The sequence below is a fragment of the Fringilla coelebs genome (assembly GCF_963513975.1).
Source record: "Fringilla coelebs genome assembly, chromosome: 22".
In the NCBI taxonomy this organism is placed as follows: Eukaryota; Metazoa; Chordata; class Aves; order Passeriformes; family Fringillidae; genus Fringilla; species Fringilla coelebs.
This window is the reverse complement of record NC_140048.1, coordinates 8,635,497-8,663,206: the sequence shown is the minus strand read 5'-3', so window position 1 is coordinate 8,663,206 and position 27,710 is coordinate 8,635,497. Positions and strand designations below refer to the sequence as shown.

The 27,710-nt window shown below is 46.0% G+C and overlaps 3 protein-coding genes across 4 annotated transcripts; 2 read left to right on the top strand and 1 right to left on the bottom strand.

Annotated features, from left to right (window-relative positions):
• Positions 1 to 129: 129 nt before the first annotated feature.
• INTS11 (integrator complex subunit 11) lies at positions 130 to 14,372 on the bottom strand. 2 transcript variants are annotated; one of them, XM_084220410.1, is made up of 18 exons: positions 14,322 to 14,372; positions 13,966 to 14,149; positions 12,647 to 12,744; positions 11,655 to 11,728; positions 11,270 to 11,498; positions 10,583 to 10,681; positions 10,032 to 10,066; positions 9,032 to 9,170; positions 8,217 to 8,281; positions 7,223 to 7,412; positions 6,539 to 6,622; positions 6,023 to 6,112; positions 5,006 to 5,168; positions 4,198 to 4,305; positions 3,800 to 3,861; positions 3,154 to 3,296; positions 1,324 to 1,453; positions 130 to 335 (listed from the first exon to the last, which is right to left on the bottom strand). In XM_084220410.1, the coding sequence occupies exons 2-18, from the start codon at positions 13,991 to 13,993 to the stop codon at positions 270 to 272; spliced, it is 1,803 nt and encodes a 600-aa protein (XP_084076536.1). In that variant the 5' UTR covers positions 13,994 to 14,149; positions 14,322 to 14,372; the 3' UTR covers positions 130 to 269. The 2 variants fall into 2 exon arrangements, with proteins under 2 accessions (XP_084076536.1, XP_084076537.1); XM_084220411.1 differs by having other exon boundaries at positions 14,342 to 14,365.
• A 175-nt stretch (positions 14,373 to 14,547) lies between these two features.
• CPTP (ceramide-1-phosphate transfer protein) lies at positions 14,548 to 19,262 on the top strand (the record flags this gene model as incomplete). Its single annotated transcript, XM_084220351.1, has 2 exons — positions 14,548 to 14,672; positions 16,856 to 19,262. 2 exons carry the CDS (start codon positions 14,548 to 14,550, stop codon positions 17,352 to 17,354), a joined length of 624 nt encoding a protein of 207 aa, XP_084076477.1. The 3' UTR covers positions 17,355 to 19,262.
• A 1,867-nt stretch (positions 19,263 to 21,129) lies between these two features.
• Positions 21,130 to 27,710, top strand: TAS1R3 (taste 1 receptor member 3; the record flags this gene model as incomplete). The annotated part of the gene is made up of 6 exons (XM_084220404.1): positions 21,130 to 21,314; positions 22,515 to 22,815; positions 23,734 to 24,513; positions 25,355 to 25,558; positions 25,671 to 25,791; positions 26,785 to 27,710. 6 exons carry the CDS (start codon positions 21,130 to 21,132, stop codon positions 27,708 to 27,710), a joined length of 2,517 nt encoding a protein of 838 aa, XP_084076530.1.

Sequence of the window (27,710 nt, the reverse complement as noted above, 5' to 3'; positions counted from 1 at the left end):
TTCCAGCTAGGAATTGGCCTGAAAAATGGGAATTTTTCCTGAAAAATGGGAATTTTTTCCCAGAAAATGGGATTTTATTTTATTTTCCCTGAAAAATGGGAATCCTCAGCTCTGTTTCCAAACAGGTTCTTGACTCCCTGGCTGGTTTTTCCAAGGGGGAAAATCCCAGTGCTGGTGTCACTGCAGGAATTGGACAAACACTGAAATTCTTTTATTAAAACCAAGCAGAAAAAAGCTCTGACAATGTAAACAAAATCAAAAATCTGCTCTCAGGGGGTGCCCTGGGGCAGCCCCTTCTTCAGCAGGGAGGTCAGGAAACTGCCCAGCTCTTCATCCTGGAACAGAAATAAAACCAAACTGCATCAGAGCAGAACCTTCCCTGCACGGCAGAAATTCAATTCTGGGGTCCAGGAAAGGACTGAGAGAACCCCTGGGGCTGCAGGGGCTCAGCTGAGCTGGGCTGAGAAATGCAACCACCCAAAAATCCAATCCTGGCTGTGAAACTCCCACTGCTCAAAGCCCTGAGGGGTTTCCTGGGAGGAAAATCCCCAATTTTGCTTGAAATCAAGGAATAAACTGATTTTACTGCTTTGCATTCCTAAGGCAATTCCTGCTGGCAATAAATAAATAATAATAATGATCCAGAAAGTTCAATGATCCAGAAAGAGTAATAATTTTAAAAGTTCAATGATCCAGAAAATCCAATGATTTACAAGGTTCAAGAATCCAGAAAAATCCAAGAATCCAGAAAGTTCAATGATCCAGAAAGATTAATAATTTAGACAGTTCAACAATCCAGAAAATTCAATAATTTAGAAAGTTCAATGAACCAGAAAAATTCAATAATCCAGAAATTTTAAGGATCCAGAAAAATGTAATGATCCGGCTACAGCGAGGGAAGGTGATGGGATAATAATATAAATAGAATTAATAATATAAATAATAATATAAATAATATATAAATAAATATAAATAATAATAAATATAAATAATAATATGAATATTATATATATATATATATATATACACACACATATATATATATATATATATATATATATATATATATATATATAATATAAATAATAATAAAATAAAATAATATTTAGATGACAAATAGTTCTCTACTTGTTTGGAATTTCCCAAGGCAGAAATACAATGTGAAATTCTTCATTGAGAACTGAATTGAGTGGGATTGGCCCAGAAGTTTTGTGCTGTTCAGAGCTGTGAAACCATTTCTGCTCAGAAAGCAGCAGGAACTGCCCTCAGCTGCAGGATTCAGAGCAGGGAGGGGAGGATGGGGTGGAAAGGAGCAGCTCCCACCTGGTAGGTCCAGGAGACCAGCAGCACCTTGGTGCCCTGCTCCTCCGAGTGCGCCGTGGCCTGGATCAGGATGGACTCCACGGTGATGGAGCCGTCAGGGAGGTGCTGCACCGAGTAATCCTTCAGCACCCTGCAGAAACACAGACAGACAGACACACAGACAGGAGGAGGAGCTGGGGGCTGGTCTGGGACATAAGGCTGGGCCTGCATCCCAAATGCCAGCCTGGATCCCAGGGAGGGGAAAGGAGCCGAGCCCCTGCTGATCCTGGAGGATTCCCTGCAGGAATTATTGCTGCAGAGTTCATCCAGCTCCAGGCTCTGAGGAGGAACTGTCTGCAGAGAGCAGGAGCATTCCCAGAGGAGCAGCTCCCCCCTGCCCTGCATTCCCAGAGGGAGAGCAGCCCAGCCACTGCAGCCCTGGAGCTCCAGAGGAAAACTCTGCTCCAGCAGAACCTCCCTGGCACTGCAGGAGGGCTGAGCCACAATTCCAATGGGATTTGTACAGGATCCTGCTCCCTCAGAACCCCCCTGGCACTGCAGGAGGGCTGAGCCACAATTCCAATGGGATTTGTACAGGATCCTGCTCCCTCAGAACCACCCCTGGCCCTGCAGGAGGGCTGAGCCACAATTCCAATGGGATTTGTACAGGATCCTGCTCCCTCAGAACCCCCCTGGCACTGCAGGAGGGCTGAGGCACAATTCCAGTGGGATTTGTACAGGATCCTGCTCCAGCAGAACCACCCCTGGCACTGCAGCCACAATTCCAATGGGATTTCTCCAGGATCCTGCTCCCTCAGAACCCCCCTGGCCCTGCAGGAGAGCTGAGCCCCCTTTAATGGCACTGCAGGTCCTGGTCTGACACTGGCAGTGCTTCTATTTTTGTACAATTGCATTTGTATTTTTTAAAAATTTTCCTAATAAAGATTGTTATTCCTATTCTCATATCTCTGCCTGAGAGCCTTTTAATTTCAAAATGGTAACAGCTCAGAGGAGGGGGTTTGCATTTTCCATTTCAGGGGAGGCTCCTGCCTAAGCAGAGCCTCTTTCCAAACCAAGACAATTCTCTTGAACAGTGGCTGGAGAGCTCTTCCACTTCCTGCAAGTTCTGCTTTGGTTTGTTCCATTTTCTCCAAGTTTTCCCTTGGGAATAAAAACCCATGGGATAAAAAACCATGGAATAAAAAGCCATGGGACCATGGGGATAAAAACCCATGGGATAAAAGAATCAACTGAATCCCTGAGGGCCAGAAAAGCCCTGCCAGGGCTCAGGGCTCACTGGGGCTGCTGGGAACGTGTCCTGAGCTGTTTGATTTTCCAGCATCAGCCTCATCCCATGGTTGTGGCAATGGGAAGATGCCAGCAGCTCACATCCAGGCAGCAGACACAGAGCTCAGTGTCACAGCTCACTTGAGGAGTTTTTTGCCCAATCTCACAAAGCAGAAGCACACTGACAGGATTTATCTCTGTACAGTATAGATTCTATACTGACACAGGTTCCATCCAACCACTGTCAGCACAGGTACCTGTGGTTAAACAAGGCTGATTTCAAACACAATCCCTGCTTGTGAGCCTTCAAACACAGTGCACAGAGCTCCAGTGTTCAGCTTAAAACTCCCAAATACCTCACCAGATAAACTTTCCTGCAGCTTAGGGAGTTATTCCAGACAAGAGTTAATACACAGACCATTTGTCCTTACTTTTTTACTTCTCCCATCATTTTCCTGCTGGCCAATCTCATGGCTCCTGCTTAGCTCCCCTCACAGTTCTGCTCTCTCTGAGCCTCCTGCAGCTTTCCCAGCCCCTCAGATGCCCAGGGCTCCCCAGGCTCACCCCTTGAGGTGGTTGTAGACCCTGAGCACGGTCTCGTGCTCCTTGCGCGGGTCCTGGATGTGCACGCGGCAGGTGAAGCGCAGCTGGTGCTCGGCCAGCCCCAGCTCCTTCAGGGCCTGCTCGGGGGAAACCAGCCTGAAACTCTGGGGGAAAAAAGAGATTAAAGAGATGAAATTAACCCTCAGAGCTTGGGGGAGTTGTGGTGGTGGTGCCAAGGAGGGAAGGGCGTTCTGGGCTGGGATATCGCGGGGTGTTTGTTGCTGCTGAGGGTGGGCAGCAAAGGAAAAGCTGGGAGTGGGACAAAACATCCAGCTCAATAATTATAAATAAATATTAAACACCATCAAGCTGGTCTCTGATAATCCTCAGAGTCTGGGGGAGTTGTGGTGGTGTCATGCAGGGAAGGGTGTTCCCTTTCTGGGCTGCAAAAACCACCCTGAGAGGACTCAAAAACCACCTTCAGAGGGTACAAAAAACAGTCTGAGAGAACGTGAAAAACATCCTCAGAGGACACAAAAAACACCCTCAGAGAAGAGAAAAATCACACTCAGAGGACACAAAACACAGAGGACATGAAAACCACCCTGAGAGGACTCAAAACCCACCCAGAGGGGCCCAGGACAAGCAGGAAGGCTGCTGCACTCACGTTGTCCTTCATCAGCAGCGAGCCGTGCATCAGCCGGGGCCGCTTGGCATCGGGGGCAGCGCCTGCAGAGCGCCAGGACAGAACATCAGCAGGGCTGCTCACCAAAACTGCCCCAACCTGCCCCAAAATGCCCCAAACTGCTCCAAACTGCCCCACACTGCTCACCCAGACTGCCCCAGACTGCTCCAAACTGCCCTAAACTGCCCCAGACTGCTCCAGACTGCTCACCCAGAGTGCCCCAAACTGCCCCAAACCAGGCAGGGTGTGCACACTGAATTGAAACATCTAAATTATATATTAAATATAAATATAAATTTAAATTACACATAAATTATATTTTAAATATAAATGTTCCTCTTTCCAGCCCAGCAGCAGGGGATGGGGCAGGGCAGTGTCACCTGTGGCAGTTTCCCTCTTGAGCAGCCCCAGGGAGATGTCCACGGGGATGCAGGGGTTGGTGAGGATGGTGGTGGTCTCTCCATTGGCTGGCATGAAGCAGCTGACATCTGCAAAGGGAACAGCAGCAGCACAGCTTCAGCTCCAGGGGCCTCACTGTAATTAATTACTGCTAATTAAGGTGTTACAGGTGTTACATTTCCTTGAGGGGAGGTGGCAATGCCACCCTGAGGATCCAAATGGATCCAAAATTTGGGAAATTTTAATTCCATTCCTTCCTCTCCCATGGAAAACAATCCTAATTCATGTCCAAGGGGGTCACTGCAATTAACAAGTCCTAATTAACGGTGATTAAAGTGTTAGAGGCATCATTTCCTTGAGGGGAGCTGGGAGTGCCACCCTCCCCAGCTGTGCTGAGTGCCCCAAAATGTGGTAAGGTTTAATTCCATCCCCTCTTCTCCCATTGAACACAACCCTAATTCACATCCAAGGGGGGCACTGCAATTAACAGGTCTCAATTAACGTTAATTACGGTGTCAGAGCATCATTTCCCTGAGGGGAGCCGTGGGTGCCACCCTCCCCAGCTGTGCTGAGTGCCCCAAAATGTGTAAAGTTTTAAATCCATCCCCTCTTCTCCCATGGAACACAATCCTAATTCACATCCAAAGGGGTCACTGCAATTAACAAGACCTAATTAACGGTGATTAAAGTGTCAGAGCATCATTTCCCTGAGTGGAGCCGTGGGTGCCACCCTCCCCAGCCCTGCAGAGAGCCCAGGCTGTGGTGTCCCAGCTGGGCAGGGATACCCACGGAACTCCTGCTCGATTTTCTGCTTGAGGAATTCCATCTTCTTGGCCTCGCCGTGCACCAGCAGCACGTGCCGCGGCTCGGCCTGCCGGATCAGCTGCATGATGCCCTTGGCGTCTGCGTGGGCACTGAAGGACATGTACTCCACCTGCATCTTCACCTCCAGCTGCAGAGAGCACAAACAGAGAGAGAACAGCTCTGGGAGCTGGCAATTCCTCTGGGCACACCCACATCCCTCTGCAGTTACTTCAAAAGGAGAAGGAGAAAATCTAGAATTTTTTATCACAAAGCTGCTGTAATATGAAAGCTCCAATTACCCCATTTCAGACAATATTTTTCAAAAAAATCAAATATTGAAGGACATGACTCCACCTGCAGCTTCACCTCCAGCAGAGCACAGCTCTGGGAATTCCTCTGGGACACACCCAGATCCCTCTGGATTTATTTAAAAGAAGGAGAAAATCTAGAATTTTTTAACACAAAGCTGTCATAATTTAAAAGGCACCAACTGCCTCCCTCCAGACAATATTTACCACAAAAATCAAATATTGCAGGTGTTTCATTATCCAAATGTGCTTTATATGGGTGAAATATATCAATAGAAAAATATATCAGTTGAAATGTGAAAATATATATTTGCCTCATTACTAAACAGTATAAAATGCCCCTAAGTATTTAAGTAAATTTTAAGAATTTACTTAATTATTAATTTACTTAATAATTAAGAAGAAAAACCTCTTAAGTTTTAGTAAAACTTAGTAACCTAAATTTTATAGCAGAAGCAAAGGGCTCCTCAAAGTTTTTTTTTTGGCAGGAATCAATGCAAAAGTGGGGGAAAAAACAAAAACAAAACAATTCAAACTTTGCTAAAGCAAAAAGGAAAAAAAAAAACAAATAAGTGCAACTCCAAATGTGGAGATTATTTTGAGTAATTGATTTTGAATTTTTGATATTTGATATTGAATATTTGATTATTTTGAATATTTGATTTTTGTGCTGGAAATTGAAAATCCAACTCACAATTTGTCTTCCTTCCATCTCCAGTTTCCTCTGCCCACTGAGGATCTTGTGGCCCACAGTTCCCTGGACACAGTAGCCAGGCATGATCACCTGGAAAAAAACCCAAAAAATCCAAAATTCCGTGGATTTGGTCTGGGAAATCCACGTGAAACATCAAAACAGCTCATTTGGGGTTAGCTCAAAGAGGATTTTTGTCTTTTAATTCCAGCTCCTCAAGAAAAGGTTTGCTGTAATCTCAGTGCTTGTGACTGACATTAATATGAGACATAAAACCCCAATGAAAATCCATAAAACCCCCCCAAAAACCCATTAAAAACCCCTAAAAACCCAATAAATACCCCTAAAAACCCAATAAAAATGAGGATTTTTGTCCTTTAATTCCAGCTCCTCAAGAAATCTTTGCTGTAATCTCAGTGCTTGTGACTCACATTAATATGAGACATAAGAACCCAATGAAAATCCATAAAACCCCCCAAAAAAACCATTTAAAACCCCAATAAAACCCCAATTTCTTACCATGTTCTTCTCATTCCCTGCCCATTTCCTGAAGATCTGCAGGGATTGTCCTGCATGGAGCATCCCAGGGGTTGCAAACACCACCTGGAAATCAAAGATGGGCCATAAATCACTATAAAAAACCAATTTTTCTCCCATGATTTATAGAAATGTCCTAAATCTGTGCAGAGCATCCAATAAAAGGTTGTGTGGAAAAAAAAATGGCTTGAATCAGGAGGTGTAGATGGTATAAAGATGCAAAATTTTCATTTTTTTCTGGGTGTTTCACCTTTAATGAAAGAAAAATGTAAAGAAATTTAAGAGATTTGATATTTCCAGAGATGCCCTGGTTTTGAGGTGGGATTGATGGCATAAACCTGCAAAAATTTCATTTTTTTCTGGGAGTTTCACCTTTAATGAAAGAAAAATTTAGAGAAATTTAGAGAATTTCTCATTTTCAGAGATGACTTGGCCATGACAGGTTTTGAGGTGGGATTGATGGCACAAACAGGAAAAATTTTCATTTTTTTCTGGGTATTTCACCTTTAATGAAATAAAAATTGAGAGAAATTCAGAGAGTTTCCAGAGATGGCCTGGCCATGGGAGGTGTTGAGGGGGGATTGCTGGGGTGGAGGATGCTCAGGGTGATTCCCCCCCAGGATTTGGGGTCCCTCTGGAATAAAGAGGCTCCCAAATCTCCCCTACCATGGGCCCAGGGTTGTCTGCAAAGGCTCTGTCGAAGGCTTTGATGTGCTTGAACTCAAACATGTTCCTCTGCACAAAGGTTTTCCTGATCTTCTGGTTGGTCCAGGTGATGAACAGCTTGTAGTAATGGTTTGCCTTCTCTGTCAGCCCCGTGGAGAAATAAATTGGGGCTTTCAGGTTCATCCTTTCCCTGCAGGACGAGAAAGGGGCAAAATAAAATTAAAATTAAAATTAAAATTAAAAAAAAAAAAAAAATATATATATAATGTAATGCAATGTAAAATATAATGTAATGTAAAATATAATGTAATGTAAAATGTAATGTAATGTAAAATGTAATGTAATGCAATGTAATATAATATAATATAACATGTAATATATATTATAGAACATCTATTATGTTATATATATAACAAATTATATATAAACCCTATTTTTATATATAACACGTATTAAAATATAATAGAACATATATGCATATAAAAATATTACATAACACTTTCTATATATAATATATAACATATCATATATATAAATATATCTATAGAGATAGATATATATTATATAGAAAACATATTTTTATAAAACAAATATATTTATATATATATAAAACATATTTATATATAACAAATATAGTAGAACATATTATATAGAAAACATATTTTTACATCTAACATATTATATATATAAAAATATAACATTATATACATGTAAAAATACTATATAACACTTTCTATATATAATATATAACATATATATATATATATCTATAGATATATAGTGATATATATAATATATTATATATAATATAATGTATTATACATAAACCAGATTTTTAATATATGTAACATATTATATATAAAAATATAACATATCATATACAAATAGAACATAACATACTCTATATAGAAAAAATAGAACATATCTATCTCTATCTATAATATGACATATTCTATATAATATAACGTATGATCTGTCTGTCCAACATGCTCACCAGAAGGTCTCCAGTAAAATGCAAAGTTCCTGGGCACGGCCAAGGGCAAACACCGGGATGAGAACCTGCAACAGAGGGGGAGCTCGGGCTCTGACACAGCCACGCTGCAGCCACTTCAGAGCAATGAAATTATTATTATTATTATTATTATTATTATTATTATTATTATTATTATTATTATTATTATTATTATTATTATTATTATTACTACTATTATCATTATATATATTTATACATTACTATATATTATAGAATATACCATATATTATATAATATATTGCATAATTATATTTTATTCCAGATATATATTTTATATAAACCATATATAACAATATAAAATACTATAATGATATATAAATATATATTATATAATAGATATTAAAAAATAATTTTCCATTATTACATTTTCAATCATCAGTTGATAACTGATATCTCCAGCACTGATTGACTTCTTTGAGGATTTGAAAATGTGTGGGATAGATATTTATATATTTATGATTATTTTTATTATTAATATCAATCATTATTTATTTTCTAATATTTTATTTATTCATATTTATTTATTTATATTTATTTACATAATTATTTCTATTTTAATATATTTCTATTTTATTTTATAGTTACTTCTATTTTATTTTATAGTTAATATATGTTTTATTTTATATTTATTTCTATTTTATTTCTATTTTATCTTGCTTTATTTCTATTTTATCTTGTTATATTTCTATTTCATTTTTTATTTTCATTATCATATATTTAACACGACCCATTTCCCTTCATCAATGATTATTTTCATCTCTTTGTGTGTGCTGTACCTTCCCTCCTCTCTCCACGGTCTCGTGCACCTTCTTGAGGAAATCCCGCTCGCGGCAGCGCTTGGAGTCGCGGATGGTGGTGGCGTACGTGGACTCGGTGATCAGCAGGTCGGGCCGGCACTTGTCCAGCCAGGCGGCCCTGCCAGGGGACAGCGGGCATGGGGACAGTGGGCATGGTCACAGTGCCATGGGACAGCGGGCATGGGGACAGTGGGCATGGTCACAGTGCCATGGGACAGCGGGCATGGGGACAGTGGGCATGGTCACAGTGCCACGGGACAGCGGGCAGGGCTTGGTCACAGTGCCACGGGACAGCGGGCATGGGGACAGCGGGCATGGTCACAGTGCCACGGGACAGCGGGCAGGGCTTGGTCACAGTGCCATGGGACAGCGGGCACGGGGACAGTGGGCATGGTCACAGTGCCATGGGACAGCGGGCATGGGGACAGCAGGGCACGGTCACAGTGCCACGGGACAGCGGGCATGGTCACGGCAGGGCTCGGTCACAGTGCCACGGGACAGCAGGCATGGGGACAGCAGGGCACGGTCACAGTGCCACGGGACAGCAGGCATGGGGACAGCAGGGCACGGTCACAGTGCCACGGGACAGCAGGCATGGGGACAGCAGGGCACGGTCACAGTGCCACGGGACAGCAGGCATGGTCACGGCAGGGCTCGGGGTGGGGTCTGAGCAGCTCCCAGGTGGACTCAGAGTGCCTCAGGAAATGGGAGCAAAGGGGGCCTTTGGAATTCTGAGCTTAATTTGAATTATTGCAGCTCAAAATGGAAATTACAGAGCTCAAACAACAGTATTTGTCCAGCTTAAATGCAATAAAATTCAACCCAAAATCACTGCAGGACAGGGGCTCTGGGCTGGAATCTGAAAATCTCCAAGGTGGGCTCAGAATGGCTCAGGAAATGGGAGCAAAGTGGGCCTTTGGAATTCTGAGCTTAATTTGAATGAATCCAGCTCAAAACTGAAATTCAGCCTTTTACTCACCCCAAGTGTCTGTCTGGTGTCATGTTATAGTCACCCTGAGGGGACAAGAGAAACCCAGAGATATTTTTGAGCCAATGGATGCTCAAATATATAATAGAATGGAATAGAAATAATAGACACATATGGTATATACAAATATTATATACATAATTTAGTATATATTAATATTTGGTATACCAATAAGTATAGAATAAATTTTAAAAATAATAAATAAATATCTACTATATCAATAATCCAAATATATAATAATATATAAATATAATGTGTATAATATATATCTTGTATATAAATAATATGTAAATATATATTAATGTACAAGTATACAGATAATATATAAAATATAATATATCTAATATAAATAATATAAATGTCTGGTATATAAATAATATATAATAGTGTATAATTATAATACCTATATATAATATAGTATATAAATATCAGGTATATAAATAATATAAATATATAATTACATATATAAAAATTATACATATATATAAAATAAATATAAATATCTGGAATATTTAGAACTAAAGAAGGGACTAATTACTCACAGTGTACACCACGGACTCACAGCCAACCTTGATCTGGAACATGGCAGCTCCCAGCACGTGCCCTGCATAGTAAGCCTTGATCTCCAGCTCCTCATCCACCTGCAACAGCAAACAGCTGATATATAGATATAAAATAAAAGCAGCAAACCCTTCAGCAGGGCCAGCATTTCAGCTTATAGACATGGATATGTATTTATAAAATATTAACAGCAAACCCTTCAGCAATGCCAGTATTTCCTAAAAACATTTGGAGTATCAGGAAATGCAGATCCCCCTGGATTTATTCAAAAGGAGGAAGGAGAAATTGCCTAACAGCTACATTTCTAACTTAACCCCTTGATTCATTAGCAACATTTCTAATTTAACCCCTTGATTCATTAGCTACATTTCTAATTGAACCCTTGGATTAATTAGCTACATTTCCAACTTAATCCACTGATTCATTAGCTACATTTCTAATTTAACCCCATGATTAATTAGCTATATTTCTAACTTAACCCCTTGATTCATTACCTACACCCCTAACTTAACCCTTTGAATCATAAACTTATATTCCCAACTTAATCCATTGATTAATTAGGTGTTATCCTAGCATAACTCCTTCACTAATTAGCTGCATTTCTGACTTAACCCACTGATTAATTAGCTTCATTTCTAATTTACCCCCTTGATCCCAAGCCCCCTGACCTGCACAGTCTGGTGGAGGTGCACAGCCACCACCTTCTTCATGCAGTCCTTGATCATCTGCGAGGTGAAGAAGTTGGTCTCCCCTTTCTTGTCCACGGTGATCTTCCTGTAGTCCTCCAGCAGGATGGGGCAGATGGCCTTGGTGGGGTGGGTCATGTAGATGGGGCCATCATAGCCCACCATCTCACTGAAATAGGGCAGAGCCCCACAGTGGTCCAGGTGGAAGTGGCTGCAAAAGAAAATAAAACACAAAAAAACCCAAAATGGTTGCATGGGATTCAGCCTGGGTGGCTCCCGGATTTTCTGGGGGGAAGGAAAGCAGCTGAAATACGAGGGGTGGGCTTGGGATGGCACAAAAAGAGGTGGGACGAGGAAGGAGCCTCACCTGATGATGACACAGTCCAGGAAATCAGTCAGCCTGCCATTCTGGGTGATGTAGGAGAAGTCAGGGAAGCGCCTCTGCAGCCGTGGGAAATGATGAAATCCATCAGGAATGCAGCAGGGATCCAAAACCAGGGAGGGAGTGGGACAGGGGGACACTGGGGATGGGCTGAGGCCTCTCCAGGCAGTGCCAGCACCACTGATCCAGGAAAACATGGAGAAAATGGGACAGGGGGACATTGGGGATGGGCTGAGACCTCTCCAGGCAGTGCCAGCATCAGTGATCCAACAAAACATGGAGAAAATGGGACAGGGGGACACTGGGGATGGGCTGAGGCCTCTCCAGGCAGCGCCAGCACCACTGATCCAACCAAAAATGGAGAAAATGGGACACTGGGGATGGGCTGAGCCCTCTCCAGGCAGTTTTTGTGTGCAGGGAGAGGCAGAAATGAGGGCACAGACAGAAACTGACCCTTTCAGAAAGAAATTATTTTATCTCCCAAGTAAAATGGGTGCTGAACACACCCTGGCCCTGAGGCACAAAGCCCCAAAAGCTTTCCTGCCACATCTGCTGCTTGAACTAAACCCTACAGAATATCTGTGCCATTATTTCAAATACCAAATATTCCAAAGCCAAAATTGGGAGTTTCCTTCTCTGTCCCTGGAGTGGGGCAGCAGAAATGTGGTGAGGATCACACCTGGAATGAGCTGCCCCAAAGCTAAGGACAGGATTCCTGCTCACAGGAAACACAGAGAGTCCAACCCCACCTGGAATGGAGCATTTGCAGCTGCATTAATAAATCATTAATTATTAATGAACATTCTCCCCAGGTCCATGAGCCAGGGAAAGGAGGGCTGACATTTCATGGAACACTTGAAGGGAAGGGAGGTTTTGGAAGGGGAAAGAGCAGCTCTGGCACAGCCCAGCCCCAGCAGGGGCTGCAGGAGGGACAGAGGGACAGCAGGGAGGGCAGGAGTGGCCCAGGGGACGCTCACATCGTCGTTGTAGCCCATGTGCATGCCACAGTCCAGCATCACGTTCTTGCCAGCGATGGACACCAGGATGCAGCTCCTGCCCACGTCCTGCCCAGCACCTGGACACCAGCAAAACATCACAAAACACCAGTGAAATACCAGGAAAACATCAGCAAAATACCAATAAAACCCCAATAAGACACCAGTAAAACATCAGCAAAATACCACCAGCAAAACACCAATAAACACCAAGAAAACATCACAAAACACCAGTGAAATACCAAGAAAACATAAAAAACCACCAGTGAAATACCAGCAAAACATCCAAAAACACCAGTGAAATACCAGGAAAGCATCAGCAAAATACCAATAAAACACCACCAGCAAAACACCAATAAAATATCAGCAAAACACCAAGAAAACATCACAAAACACCATTGAAATACCAGTAAAACATCAGCAAAATACCAATAAAACACTACCAGCAAAATACCAATAAAACCCTAATAAGACACCAGGAAAACATCACAAAACACCATCAAAAGACCAGCAAAAAAACACCAGCAAAACACCAATAAACACCAGGAAAACATCAAAAAACACCAGTGAAATACCAGTAAAACACCACCAGCAAAATACCAATAAAATACCAGGAAATCATCACGAAACATCAGTGAAACACCACTAGCAAAATACCAGCAGAACACCAGGAAAACATCACAAAACACCAGCAAAATACCAGTAAAACACCACCAGGAAAATACCAATAAAACACCAGTAAGACACCAACAAAATACCACAAAAACCCCAATAAAACACCAGTAAGACACTGGTAAAACACCTCTGGGAAAAGCTGCAATTCTTTCAAAAAGAAAAAGCAGGTAAAGGTCTGCACAAACTTCTTGCAATTGCAGTTTCAAGGAAGAGAAGAATCTTTTATCTGGCAAGGATCAGAATTCTTTTTCCAGCTGTTTTGCCCTCATTAAGTTAAAGCCACACCAAGGCTGAAAATTATCCAGGAGGACAAAGCAGATCTGCTCAGCACATCCTCTGCTCTCTCACTACAAAACCCATTTTAAAAAAGATTAAACAGGGAAAATGAGAAATATTTTCTTCCTGTGGTTCTTTAGCACTGTAGCGAATTAATGCTCCACCACACCACAGTACCTTTACAAGCAAAACTTCATTAATCCTGATTAATTAACTGGAACAGTTTTAACTGTCAGTGGAAAAACCACGGGAGGGCAGAGAGGAATCACATCAGGGATTCCAAATAGGAGCCTGAATTCGCCCCAGGGTTTCGGTGCTTGCATTTCAAGGCGATTTTAGGCCGGACTTACCCAAGGGGGTGACTTTGATCTCAGGCATTTTTACCCCACTCCAGGTCCCAAACCCGCACAGTAAATTACTCCAGGAGCAGATGCGCGGGGGGCACAACGAGAGAGGATTTCGCTGGTTTCACAGGCACCATTTCAATTTTTTCCAGGATCCGGCCGAAGATTCGAGCAGAACCCAAACTTTTTCCTGAGGAGAGACACAAAACACCGCTGAGGCGATACACAACAACCTGCGGGAAAGCGGCCCCGTTTGGCTACCATATCCACCACCACTGCTGCGAGCCGGGAAAACACATGTAGAAACACAGAAAAACGGACAAAAACCCATAAAAACACCAAAAAACCCACAAAAAACGCACACGAAACCCCGCAAATTCACCCAGGCCCGGCCGCAGCCCCGCCGCCTCCTCCGCGCCTGCGCCGCCCCGCGCGGATTGGCCGAGCCGCAATGACGCACGCGAAGCGGATTGGCCCGCGGGGCGCGGCGGGTGACGGACGCGGCGCTGATTGGTCGAGCGGGCGGTGCGGGATGCGGAAGGAGGAGGAAGGGGAAGGGGAAGGAGGCGGCGGCGCCGCCGCGGAGCGATGGCGGCGGCGGCCGCGGGCCCATTCAGCCTCAGGGAGGTTCTGGACGCCTTCCGCAGGTGCGTGACGGAGCAGCGGGAGGTGCTGCTGGAGCCCTACCTGAGCGGCTGGCGGGGGCTCATCCGGTGAGTGCCCGGCAGCGAGGTGGGGGGGGGGGGCTGTGGGCAGAAGGATGCAGTGACCGGGCAGGGGGGACGGCTTCACGCTGAGCTGGTTTTGGGGTTCTTTTCACCCCTCAGATGCTTTTTATCTCCTCTTTTCCCCCTTCAGAGAGTTTTTGGCTTCTTTTCACCTCTCAGATGTTTTCTGCCATCTCTTTTCGCCCCTGAGGTGGTTTTGGAGTTGTCTTTTCACCCCTCAGGTGTTTTTTTTTGGCAGGGATTGGGTAAGGTTGTCTTTTCCCCCCTCACAGAGTTTTTGGCTTCTCTTTTCACCCCTCAGGTGCTTTTTGGCTTCTCTTTTCACCCCTTAGATGCTTTTTCCCTTCTCCTTTCCCCCCTGAGGTGGTTTTGGGGCTGTCTTTTCACTCCTCAGTTGTTTTTTTGGCGGGGGTCGGGCAGGGCTCTCTTTTCCCCTCTCAGGCATTTTCAGGCTCTCTTTTTCCCCCTCAGAGAGTTTCTGTCTTCTCTTTTCACCCCTCAGGTGCTTTTTGGGTTCTGTTTCCCCCCTCGAGGTGGTTTTGGGGTTGTCTTTTCACCCCTCAGGCGCTTTTTGGGTTCTCTTTTCACCCCTCAGGTGCTTTTTGGGTTCTCTTTTCACCCCTCAGGTGTTTTTTTGGCGGGGGTTCGGCAGGGCTCTCTTTTCCCCCCCTCAGGCATTTTCGGGCTCTCTTTTTCCCCCTCAGAGAGTTTCTGCCTTCACTTTTCACCCCTCAGATACTTTCTGTCTTCTCTTTTCCCCCCTCAGGTGCTTTTTGAGTTCTCTTTTTACCCCTTAGATGTTTTTTCCATTCTCCTTTCCCCCCTGAGGTGGTTTTGGTGTTGTCTTTTCACCCCTCAGGTGCTTTTTGGGTTCTCTTTTCACCCCTCAGTTGTTGTTTTGGCGGGGGTCGGGCAGGGCTCTGTTTTTCCCCCTCAGAGAGTTTCTGCCTTCACTTTTCCCCCCTCAGGTGCTTTATGGGTTCTCTTTTCCCCCCTCAGGTGCTTTATGGGTTCTCTTTTCACCCTTCAGGTACTTTTTGGGTTCTGTTTCCCCCCCGAGGTGGTTTTGGGCTTGTTTTTCCCGCTTCTCTCCCCAGCCCTCACCGCCTAACCCACCGTCCCCCTCTCCCCCTCAGCTTCCTGCAGAGCCTGGGCGCCGTCTTCTCCTTCATCTCCAAGGACGCGGTGGCCAAGGTGGCGCTGCTGGAAGGCCACCAGCAGCAGCACGGCTTCGTGTCGCTGCAGTCGCTGGTGCAGCCCGAGGGGGGCTCGCCAAGGCTCTCTTTTCCCCCCTCAGGCGATTTTTTTTTTTCACCCCTCAGGCAGTTTTGGTGTTCTCTTTTCACCCCTCAGGTGCTTTTTGGGTTCTCTTTTCACCCCTCAGTTGTTTTTTTGGCAGGGGTCGGGCAGGACTCTCTTTTCCCCCCTCAGGAATTTTCGGGCTCTCTTTTTCCCCCTCAGAGAGTTTCTGTCTTCTCTTTTCTCCTCTCAAGTACTTTTTGGGTTCTCTTTTCACCCCTCAGGTGCTTTTTGGGTTCTCCTTTCCCCCCCCCGAGGTGGTTTTGGGGTTGTTTTTTTCCCCCTCAGGTGTTTTTCCCGCTTCCCTCCCCAGCCCTCACCGCCTAACCCACCGTCCCCCTCTCCCCCTCAGCTTCCTGCAGAGCCTGGGCGCCGTCTTCTCCTTCATCTCCAAGGACGCGGTGGCCAAGGTGGCGCTGCTGGAAGGCCACCAGCAGCAGCACGGCTTCGTGTCGCTGCAGTCGCTGGTGCAGCACGAGGGGGGCTCGCCAAGGCTCTCTTTTCCCCCCTCAGGCGATTTTTTTTTCACCCCCCAGGCGGTTTTGGGGTTGTCTTTTCACCCCTCAGGTGCTTTTTGGGTTCTCTTTTTACCCCTCAGTTGTTTTTTTGGCAGGGGTCGGGCAGGACTCTCTTTTCCCCCCTCAGGAATTTTCGGGCTCTCTTTTTCCCCCTCAGAGAGTTTCTGTCTTCTCTTTTCTCCTCTCAAGTACTTTTTGGGTTCTCTTTTCACCCCTCAGGTGCTTTTTGGGTTCTCCTTTCCCCCCCCCCCCCGAGGTGGTTTTGGGGTTGTTTTTTTCCCCCTCAGGTGTTTTTCCCGCTTCTCTCCCCAGCCCTCACCGCCTAACCCACCGTCCCCCTCTCCCCCTCAGCTTCCTGCAGAGCCTGGGCGCCGTCTTCTCCTTCATCTCCAAGGACGCGGTGGCCAAGGTGGCGCTGCTGGAAGGCCACCAGCAGCAGCACGGCTTCGTGTCGCTGCAGTCGCTGGTGCAGCACGAGCTGGCGGCGGGGCCGGCGGCGCTGCGGGCCCGCTCCGACTCCGGCTGCCGCACGGTGCTGCGGCTGCACCGCGCCCTGCGCTGGCTGCAGCTCTTCCTGGAGGGGCTGCGCTCCGGCGAGCCGCGCACCTCCGTGCTCTGCACCGACGCCTACAACGCCTCGCTGGCCCAGCATCATCCCTGGGTTGTCCGCAAGGCGGCCACCGTGGCGTTCTGCGCGCTGCCCTCCCGCGACGCATTCCTGGAGATCATGAACGTGGGCTCGGCCGAGGAGGCTGTGGCCATGCTGGGAGAGGCCATCCCTTACATCGGAGATGTCTACAGCATCACCCAGGAGCTCTTTGCTCAGCACAAGCTGCTCGACCTGCCCTGATGGCTGAAAATGACATCTTTGCACAACCAACACACTCTGTCCATGGTTATTTCCACTTTTTCTTTCCAGCCCGGAGGTGGAAAGTTGGCCAAATTATTCCACTTTATTAATGTGGACCAGTACTTTTTTCACATTTCTCACTTCTTTCCTTACATCCCTAAAGTAAGAAAAATAGTCCACATTAGGATCAGCTGCTAAGGGATTTTATTTTTTTTCCCCAGCTCTCAGCATCACCCAGGAGCTCTTTATGCAGCACAAGCTGCTCAACCTGCCCTGACAGCAGTGCCAGGGTGGAAATGACATTTTGCACAAGCACAGACCTCTGGTTCTCTGTCCATTGCTCTGTCTCTGCCCATGGTTATTCCCACTTTTTCTTTGCAGCCCAGAGCTGAGGAGCTGGTCAAACTATCCCACTTTATAAACATGGACCAGTTCTTTTTTCACATTTCTCAGTTCTTTCCTTACATCTCTAAAGTAAGAAAAATAATCCACATTGGGATGAGCTGCTAAGGGATTTTTTTTTAATTTATTCCCACCTTACAGCAACACCCAGGAGCTCTCTGTGCAGCACAAGCTGCTCAGCCTGCCCTGATGGGTGAAAATGACATTTTTGCACAAGCCTGTGGTTCTCTGTGCGTGGTTATTTCCACTTTTTCTTTCCAGCCTGGAGCTGAGGAGTTAGCCAAATTATTCCACTTTATAAACGTGCACTGGTTCCTTTTTTACATCTCTCAGTTCTTTTCTTACATCTCTAAAGTTAGAAGAAATTTCCACATTAGGTTGAGCTGCTGAGGGATTGATTTTTTTCTATTCCCAGCTCTCAGCATCCCCCAGGAGCTCTTTGCTCAGCACAAGCTGCTCACCCTGCCCTGATGGCTGAAAATGACATTTTTGCACAAGCAACACACTCTGTCCGTGGTTATTGCACTTTTTCTTTCCAGCCTGGAGCTGAAGAATTGACAAAACAATTCCATATTTAAATGTGGACCGGTTCTTTTTCTACATCTCTCAGTTCTTTTCTTACATCTGTACAGTTAGAAAAAAATTCCACAGTAGGATGAGCTCCTAAGGGATTTATTTTTCTTATTCTGAGCTTTCAGCATCACCCAGGAGCTCTCTGTGCAGCACAAGCTGCTCGACCTGCCCTGCCAGGGTGAGCCCAGAGTGAAAATCACATTTTTGCACAAGCCTCTGGTTCTCTGTCTGTGCTTATTTCCACTTTTTCTTTCCAGCAAACATGGAATAGGGGTTCTTTTTACACCTTTTTTTTTACATGCCAGTTCTTTCTTTACATCTCTACAGTCAGGAAAAAAATCCACGTTAGGAGGACTGTGTAGAGTTAGGAAAAAATATTATTCCACATTAGGCTGAGCTGCTAAGGGATTGAATTTTTTTATTCCCAGCAAAGCTGGAAAAGGTTTTGTTTTTCAAGCCCAACTGTGCATTTCCAGCAATATTTGTGGCCTTGTGTGGCAGCACACATTGGAGCCTTGGTGTCTGAACTCATTTCCACACTTGGGTTTGTACCAAAACCCCACCTGGGGGATTTAATGCTGAGCAATGCCCTGGGGAAATGGGAAATGCCCTTTCCCTGTCATCGTGGGAGCTGGAGGAACTGGGGGTGGATGGAGGAGAAAAATGTTCCTGGGGCAGGATCCAGCCAGCAGCACCTTCCCCCGTGCCCCTTCCCTGTGAAATCCACGATTTTTGCACTTGGGATCTGCAGCAAATTTTAATTTTAATTAGAGCTGCACAATCCCCTCTGCCCAGCCCAGCCTGGAGCTGCCTGCTTCTGAGTTGTGTTCTTGTCTGTTTAATTTTATTTTTATCAATGTCTTCAATGCCTACAGAAAGGATTTTTCTGCCTCTCTGGGGGGGGAAATCCACACTTGTACTGTAAATCACTGCTTTGGGAGGCTTCTGCCTCCTCCTGCAAAGCCCAGGGGGAGGCAGAGGGGCCAGGGGGGATTCACTGAGCCCTGCAGGGACCCTGCAGGCTGATTGTCCCTCTCTGGAAAATGCAGGAAATCACAATTACCTCATGGAGACTCACTGGCCATTAAATGATGTGAATCGTGTGGTTTTTGAGGAGTGTCCTTTGTGGGGTCACACTCTGGGGGTCCAACAGCATTTACAGAAAACCTACTCAGATTTTATTTCCCTGGAGATCAGGGCAGCTGGTGTTTCACCAGTGCAGTCAATTAAATACCTTCAAATAAATCAAATAATGTGTGTCAAGGGAAAAAAAATGGGTTTAGATCTCTAGAAATGATGGTATGACCACTAGAAAAATGTTTTCTCTCCCTTGTCACACCTGTTCTAACTACTCCTCTTTAGAGATAAATATTAATATTTATAATTACCATTGCTAATATTGAAGATGAACTTGCCCAAAATTCAGGATTGTGTTTAGAACTTATTTTTAGAAGTTTTTTAGTTAAACTGACACTTAAATAGTCCGGTAAAGGGAAAGGATGCTTAAAAAAATGTCAGGATGAACTTACCTGGAAACTGGAGTGCAGCTGGTGCACTCCTGTATTTAGGTCTTTTTATCTGCTTTTCTTCCTGCAAGGAAAATATTCCAGCCTTGGAGCAGCACTGGCAGCAAAAGCAATTTTCTGATCTAGAAAATGCAGGAAATGGAACTTCTCATTCAGAGCTGTCCTGAAATCCAACAATAAAATACAATAATAAAACCTAAACTGCCATGCTGTGAACTCAGATTTCAGTTTTTAAACTGAAATTAATAGCCCAGCTCAGTGTGAGGCGGGAAAAAATATTAGATCAGGCAGTAACAACTTCCTAAAAAAATATCAGTAACCCTGTGACCCAGGAATGGCCTCTCCAGGCAAATTGCTGCCCTGCCCTCAGGAAGATTTGGTTATTTCCATGATGAGGTGTATTTAAAATTTAAATATTTCAAACAATTTAAATTTTTTTAATGGAATTTGATAAATAAATCAATCAATCAAAATTATTGTTGTGTAAATAATTTACCAGAATCAGAGCGGGGCACCTGAGTTCTGTCACCTCTGCCAGGGGAACCCAAATTTCCACAATGAATTTGTAAATCACTCTGAGTAAAAGCTACTCACTGAGTAAAGGAAATCAGGATGAGGGCAGTGGGTTTTACTCAGAGTATTTGATTATTGCCCACCAAAGTGAATTTAATGCATTTTGCCAAACAAATTCCTCCCCATTATTCAACCCCTCTGAGCTCTATTTAAAGAGACTTCCCAGGAACATCTGAGCCTGGATTTCCTGCTGCCCTCCTTTTTCCCAGGTTTTCCCCCAAAATGCAGCTGCTGCCTGAGCTGTGGCTGTGCTGCCTCCCTGATTTGGTTATTTCCATGATGAGGTGACCTCAAATTTTACAAAATAAAGAAATAAAATATATTGTGTAAATAATTTACCAGAGTAGGGCACCTGAGTTTTGTCACCTCTGCCAGGGGAACTCAGATTTCCACTGCTCTGCCAATGAATTTATAAATCACTCTGAGTAAAAGCTACTCAGTAGAGGAAATCAGGATTTACACCCAAGTGCCCTCAGAGGGGATTTGGTTATTGCTCACTGAGGAAAGGAAATTCACTGAGCAAAGGAAATCAGGATGAGGGCAGTGGTTTCTACTCAGAGAGTATTTGGTTATTGCCCACCAAAGCGAATTTAATGCATTTTGCCAAACAAATTCCTCCCCAGCTCCATTTAAAGAGACTTCCCAGGAACATCTGAGCCTGGATTTCCTGCTGCCCTCCTTTTCCCAGGTTTTCCCCCAAAATGCAGCTGCTGCCAGGGCTGTGGCTGTGCCTGGGCTGGGGCTGTGCTGCCTCCCCGAGCCCCTGGTGCCTCTCAGCCCAGTTCAGGAGGCCGGGGGATTTTGTGCTGGGGGGTTTGTTCCCCTTTGGCAAGGACACCGTGAACCTGGCAGCTCGCTCAGAGCCCACCCTGCTGCTCTGTGACAGGTGAGGGCTGGTTTGGGGGGAAAAGGGAAATCTGGGGTGGGACATGGGAGAGTTGGAGCACTGGGACACAACAGGTCCCGACATGGAAATGGGTTTGTGGGTTTTTGATGATAACAAAGTTGTCTCGCCTTGATAAAAGGTTTTAGCAGCACTGGCTTCCTTAGGGCTTGAAGCAAACAGTTAAATTGTAAATGAGTTAGTTATATTGAATCAAACAGTTAAACTGTTAAATGAATCAGTTAAATTGAATCAAACACATTGTAAATGAGTCGGTTACATTGAATCAAACAGTTAAATTGTAAATGAATCAGTTAAATTGAATCAAACAGATTATAAATAAATCAGTTAAATTGAATCAAGCACATTGTAAATGAGTCAGTTACATTGAATCAAACAGTTAAACTGTAAATAAATCAGTTAAATTGAATCAAACAGTTAAATTGTAAATGAGTCAGTTAAATTGAATCAAAGTTAAACTGTAAATGAATCAAACAGAAACACTAACATTGTAAATTAATCAAAAGCTTAAATTGAAGCAAACACATTTTAAATGAATCAAACACTTAAATATATAAATAAATGTAGAAATATATGTATAAAAATAAGTCGTGCTAATAGAATAAGTATATAAAAATATGTACCTAAAATATGTCCATTAAGAATATATTAAAATCAGTTATGCTAATAACATAATTATATAAAAACATGTATGCAAAGAAGTTATTCTAATAAAATAATTGTATGTATAAAATCCATTATGCTAATAACATAATTATATAAAAATATGTATCAAAATAAGTCATGCTAATAATTATATAAAATATGTATAAAAATAAGTTATGCTAAAAATAATTATATAAAAATATTTATTAAAACCATTATGCGAATAACGTTTTATATAAATATTATAATATATTATAGTATATAAGATTATATAATATATTATATAATATATAACATTATGTAATATATAATATTATAAAATATAATAATATATTATAATATATAGTAATAGTATATAATAATATCATATAATACAATATATTATATATTATAATATCATATAATATGATATTATAGAAAATCAGTTATTCTAATAAAATAATTCTATAAAAATATCTATAAAAATATGTAATACTACTAGCAGAAGGTAATAAAAGATGAGCTTTCCCTGCATGAAGAATGTCCCTGTGTGGCCAGGCTGTTCACGGACGGGCTGATCTGGGCGCTGGCCATGCGCTTTGCCATCGAGCAGATCAACAACAGCAGCCGGCTGCTGCCAGGGCTGACGCTGGGCTATGACATGTACGACACGTGCTTCGAGCCCCTGGTGGCCCTGCAGCCCAGCCTCCTCTTCCTCACCCGCAACGGCACCCGGGCCATCGGGCTCCTGTGCGACTACAGCGAGTACCAGCCGCGCGTCACCGCCGTCATCGGGCCGCACAAGTCCGACCTGTGCCTGCTCACCGCCAAGCTCTTCAGCTCCTTCCTCATCCCTCAGGTAAATCCTCCCTGCAGGAGCACAGGTCTCTCTTGGAGGTGATGAAACGACCTCCAGAATTGATGTTTTGTGTGAATGTCTCACCGGGATTACTCCCCTGTAAACACTCCTGGTAATTTCCTTTTCTTTTTAAATGCCTTTTAGTAATTTCTTAAATATTAATAAAAATTTCTTATAGAAATTTCTTACTAAGCAGCTCCAGAGATGCATCCAAGAATCCCTTCCCATGCCTTGTTAGAATTTTCTCCCTTCCTTCCCCCACAAGTCAGATCTGTGCCTGCTCACGGCCAAGCTCTTCAGCTCTTTGATCCCACAGGTCCCTCCTGCTTGATCCATCCTGCTTCTGGTGAAGCACAATTCTCCCTTGTAGGTAATGAAACAAGCTCCAGAATTGATGTTTTGTGTGAATGTCTCACCTAGATCACTCCCCTCTAAACACTCCTGATAATTGCCTTTCCTTATTAAATTCCTCCTATGAATTTCTTAAGTATTAATAAAAATTTCTTATAGAAATTTCTTACTAAACAGCTCCAGAGATGCATCCAAGAATCCCTTCCCAAGCCTTGTAAGAATTTTCTCCCTTTTCTCCTCCACAAGTCACTCACAAACACTTGTGGTAATTTCCTTTTCCTATCAAATTTCTTAGAGGAATTTCTTAAAGTTTTAATATAAATTTCTTATAGAAATTTCTCAAGTTTTAATATAAATTTCTTATAGAATTTTCTCAAGTATTAATATAAATTTCCTACAGAACTTTCTCAAGTAAATTTCTCATTAAACAGCTCCGAGGAACCGAGGAACAGCGCATCCAGGAACCCTTTCCCAAACTTTTTAAGAATTTTCTCATTCAGGGTTGTGTTTCTGATGAGGTTTTACCAAACCTTTGGAGCTGTTTGCAGCGAGGATCTCTCTCCCCAGGTGAGCTACGGCGCCAGCAGCGAGGCGCTGAGCAACGCCGAGCTCTACCCGTCCTTCTACCGCACCGTGCCCAGCGACAAGAACCTGGTGGAGGCTGTGGTGCTGCTGCTCAACCACTTTGGCTGGAACTGGGTGGCCACGGTGGCCAGTGACGATGAGTACGGCCGAGGGGCCCAGTCCCTGTTCCTCAGCACGGCCAGCACCAACAACATCTGCATCGCCTTCGAGGGGCTCATCCCCACCGACCCGGCCGAGCCCGACGCGCACAGGCAGCTGGAGAACGCAATTAAGTTAATTAACAGCACCAAAGTCAACGTGGTGGTGCTGTTTGCGCACAGCCTGCCCGCCCAGGCCCTGCTGCAGCACAGCTTGGCCATGGGGCTGCCCAAGAAGGTCTGGGTGGGCAGCGAGGCCTGGCTGCTGTCTGACATCGCCGCCTCCACGCCCGCCATCCAGGCCGTGGGCACCGTGCTGGGCTTTGTCATGAGGACGGGGACCGTGCCCGGCTTCCAGGAGTTCGTGGCTGAGCTCTTCAGCTCCGTGGCGCAGGAGGAGTTCTGCCGGCGCTCGCGGGAGCTGAGCGGGCTGGTGAACGCCGAGGCGCTGGACACGCACTGCCGGCAGTGCGGCAACGTCACCCTCGGGGACATCTGGCCCATGCTGGGGGTGACACCGGTGCAGCCGGTGCACGTGGCCGTCTACAGCGTGGCCCACGCCTTGCACAGAGCCCTGGGCTGCACCTCCACAGGCTGTCCCAAAACACCCGTCAGGTCCTGGCAGGTGAGTGTCACCATGGAGGCAGAAATGGCACAAATTCATTCCAAGGATGGTTTGCAGAATAGTCCCAAAACACCCGTCAGGTTCTGGCAGGTGAGTGTCACCATTGAGGTGACAAATGGCACAAATTCACTCCAAGGATGGTTTGCAGGATAATCGCAAAACACCCATCAGGTCCTGGCAGGTGAGTGTCACCGTGGAGGCAGAAATGGCCCAGATTCACTGGAAGGCTGGTTTTCAAAACTAGTCCCAAAACACCCATCAGGTCCTGGCAGGTGAGTGTCACCATTGAGGCAGAAATGGCCCAGATTCACTCCAAGGCTGGTTTTCAAAACTAGTTCCAAAACACCCATCAGGTCCTGGCAGGTGAGTGTCACCGCTGAGGCAGAAATGGCACAAATTCACTCCAAGGATGGTTTTCAAAACAGTTGAAATGTTTAGTCAAATAAATTGTCCTTTAATACAAAAATCCTCTCTTTTATAGACTTGACACATTCTACTTGATTGGCTAATTAACAAATCATCTTTCTCACAAACAGTCCCTGAGAACAGGACAGAGTAGGAAATCAGCCCTGCAGGTTGTTTCTATAACAAATTATCATAATTGTTTACAACTCCCTAAAAATCACACAAATCCACTGTGAGGAAACAAAGTTTTCTCGCTCTCTGACCAGGCTGCTGCATCCACAGGTGAGGGCAGATCTGAGGGACAAACACCCAGTTTTTGCCACCTCACAGCCAGGTTGTGCCAGTCTTAGCCCACCTAGGGGACAGCTGATGTCAGAATTGTCACCTCCAAACAAGAACTGGACCAAAATCCATTTTGGTTTCGTTTCCTCCCCAGCTGCTGCACTTCATGAACACCCTCCCCTTTGAGGTGAACGGGCAGAGCTTCAGGTTTGATCAATCCCACGGCACAAACACGGGGTACAAACTCATCCTCTGGGCCTGGAGGGATGGCACTGTCACCTACCTGCCCGTGGGGGACTACGACCAGTCCCTGTACGTCCGCACGTCCCAGATCCAGTTCCACACCGCAGATAAGAAGGTAAAAATGGCACAGCTCCTTCTGATCGGTTCCTTCCATCAGTTCCTCCTGATTTCTCGGAGCTTTGCTCTCCTGGAGGTTCCTGGCTGAGGTTCACTCCTGCCTTTGCCAGGAGCCCACGTCCGAGTGCTTCAGGCGCTGCCAGCCGGGGCAATTCAGGAGAATAAAAGGATTCAACCTCTGCTGCTATGACTGCACAGACTGCCCAGAAAACACCTTCTGGAGCAGCACAGGTGAGGTCTGGGCCATTGGAAGGCTTTGAGTGGATTGTTGTGTCTGCTGGCTGAGGTGGGGATGAGCTGGGAGCTCTCCTCCATAAGCACTGCCAGGGTTCCCCTCCCTGTTCTGCTCCTCCCTGGGGACCTGCCCCTGTTGGGCCCAGAGGGAAGGAATGAGGACAACATTTATGTTTTATCTGCAGAGCTTGGAGAGAGGGGTATGATGGAATTCTGGGGCCATGGGTAGAAGAGAGGCAGAGGATAAAATCCTGGGATTGCTGGGGAAGGCAAACAAAGGCAAGAAACACAAGGATCCTTCAGGGATGAGGGTGGAAAAGCAGAGGGTGAACGACCACAAGCTTTGAACCTCCAACACACCTTGAAGGGAGGGGAAACACCACCCAAATCCCCCCCAAATCCCTGTGTGACCCACCCCAGGAGTGGCAGGTCCCTATTGGAATATTACCAATACAGCTGGATGGGACATGCCTGAGCTTGTCTGGCCTTGGTGCTGAACTAAACAGCAGCAACTGGGGTGTTTCACCCCACAGACACCTTTGGCTGGCTGGGTGGTGTTTCACCCCAGACACACTTTTGGCTGGCTGGGTGTGTGGTGTTTCACCCCAGACCCTTGTGGCCATGGCTGTGTGCTGTTTCACCCCACAGACCCTTTTGGCCATGGCTGTGTGCTGTTTCACCCCAGACCCTTGTGGCCATGGCTGTGTGCTGTTTCACCCCACAGACCCTTTTGGCCATGGCCGTGTGCTGTTTCACCCCAGACCCTTTTGGCCATGGCTGTGTGCTGTTTCACCCCAGACCCTTTTGGCCATGGCTGTGTGCTATTTCACCCCAGACACTTTTGGCCATGGCTGTGTGCTGTTTCACCCCCAGCCACCTTTGCCTGGCTGGCGGTGATGCCCATCAGGGTACCCTGAGGGGGGCCCTGTGTTCTGGGGGGCTGCAGTGCCAGCACAGAGGTGCCCCGTGCTGAGCAGGCTCTCTTTGCAGACAGCACCAGCTGCTCCCCGTGCCCGCGGCACCAGTGGGCCCCGGCGCGCAGCACGCGCTGCCGCGACCGCGCCGAGCGGTTCCTGTTCTGGCACGAGCCCCTGGCCGTGGCCCTGCTGAGCCTGGCGGGCCTGAGCGCGGCCCTGAGCTGCGGGGCAGCGCTGCTGTTCCTGCGGCACCTGCGCAGCCCGCTGGTGCGGCTGGCCGGGGGTGCCCGCAGCCTGCTGGCCCTGCTCTGGCTGCTGCTGCAGAGCCTCAGCTGCTGCCTGCTGGTGGGGCGGCCCAGCGCGGAGCTGTGCCCGCTGCAGCAGCTCTGCTACGCCCTCAGCCTCAACGGCTGCTTCTCCTGCCTGCTGCCCAAGGCCCTGGAGATCACCCTGCGGACGGAATTCCCCCGCTGCGCCCCCGGGCTGCTGCGCTGGGTGACCCACGGCAGGGCCTGGCTGCTGGTGGCCGCGTCCGTCCTCACCCAGGTGCTGCTCTGCTGGTGCCACCTCCACCTGGGCCCCGACTACCTGGTGGCTGACTACGAGTCCCTGCCCAGCGAGGTGCTGCTGGTGTGTGGCACCCGGTCCTGGGCCGCCTTTGCTCTCCTGCACGGCTACAACAGCAGCCTGGCCTTCGTCTGCTTCCTGTGCACCTTCATGGTGCAGACCCCGGGCAGGAGGTACAACGTGGCCAGGGGCATCACCTTTGCCACCCTCATCTATTTCATCATCTGGATCTTCTTCGTGGTGATTTTCACCACGCTCAGGTCGGTGCTCAGGGCTGTCACGCAGATTTGTACCATCCTGGCCACCACCCTGGGCATCCTGGGCAGTTACTTCGTGCCCAAGTGCTACATCTTGGTGTTCAGGCCTGATCTGAACACGGGGGATTATTGCCAGAACCCCTCTGAGGGGCAGCCAGGGGAGGACAGACAATAA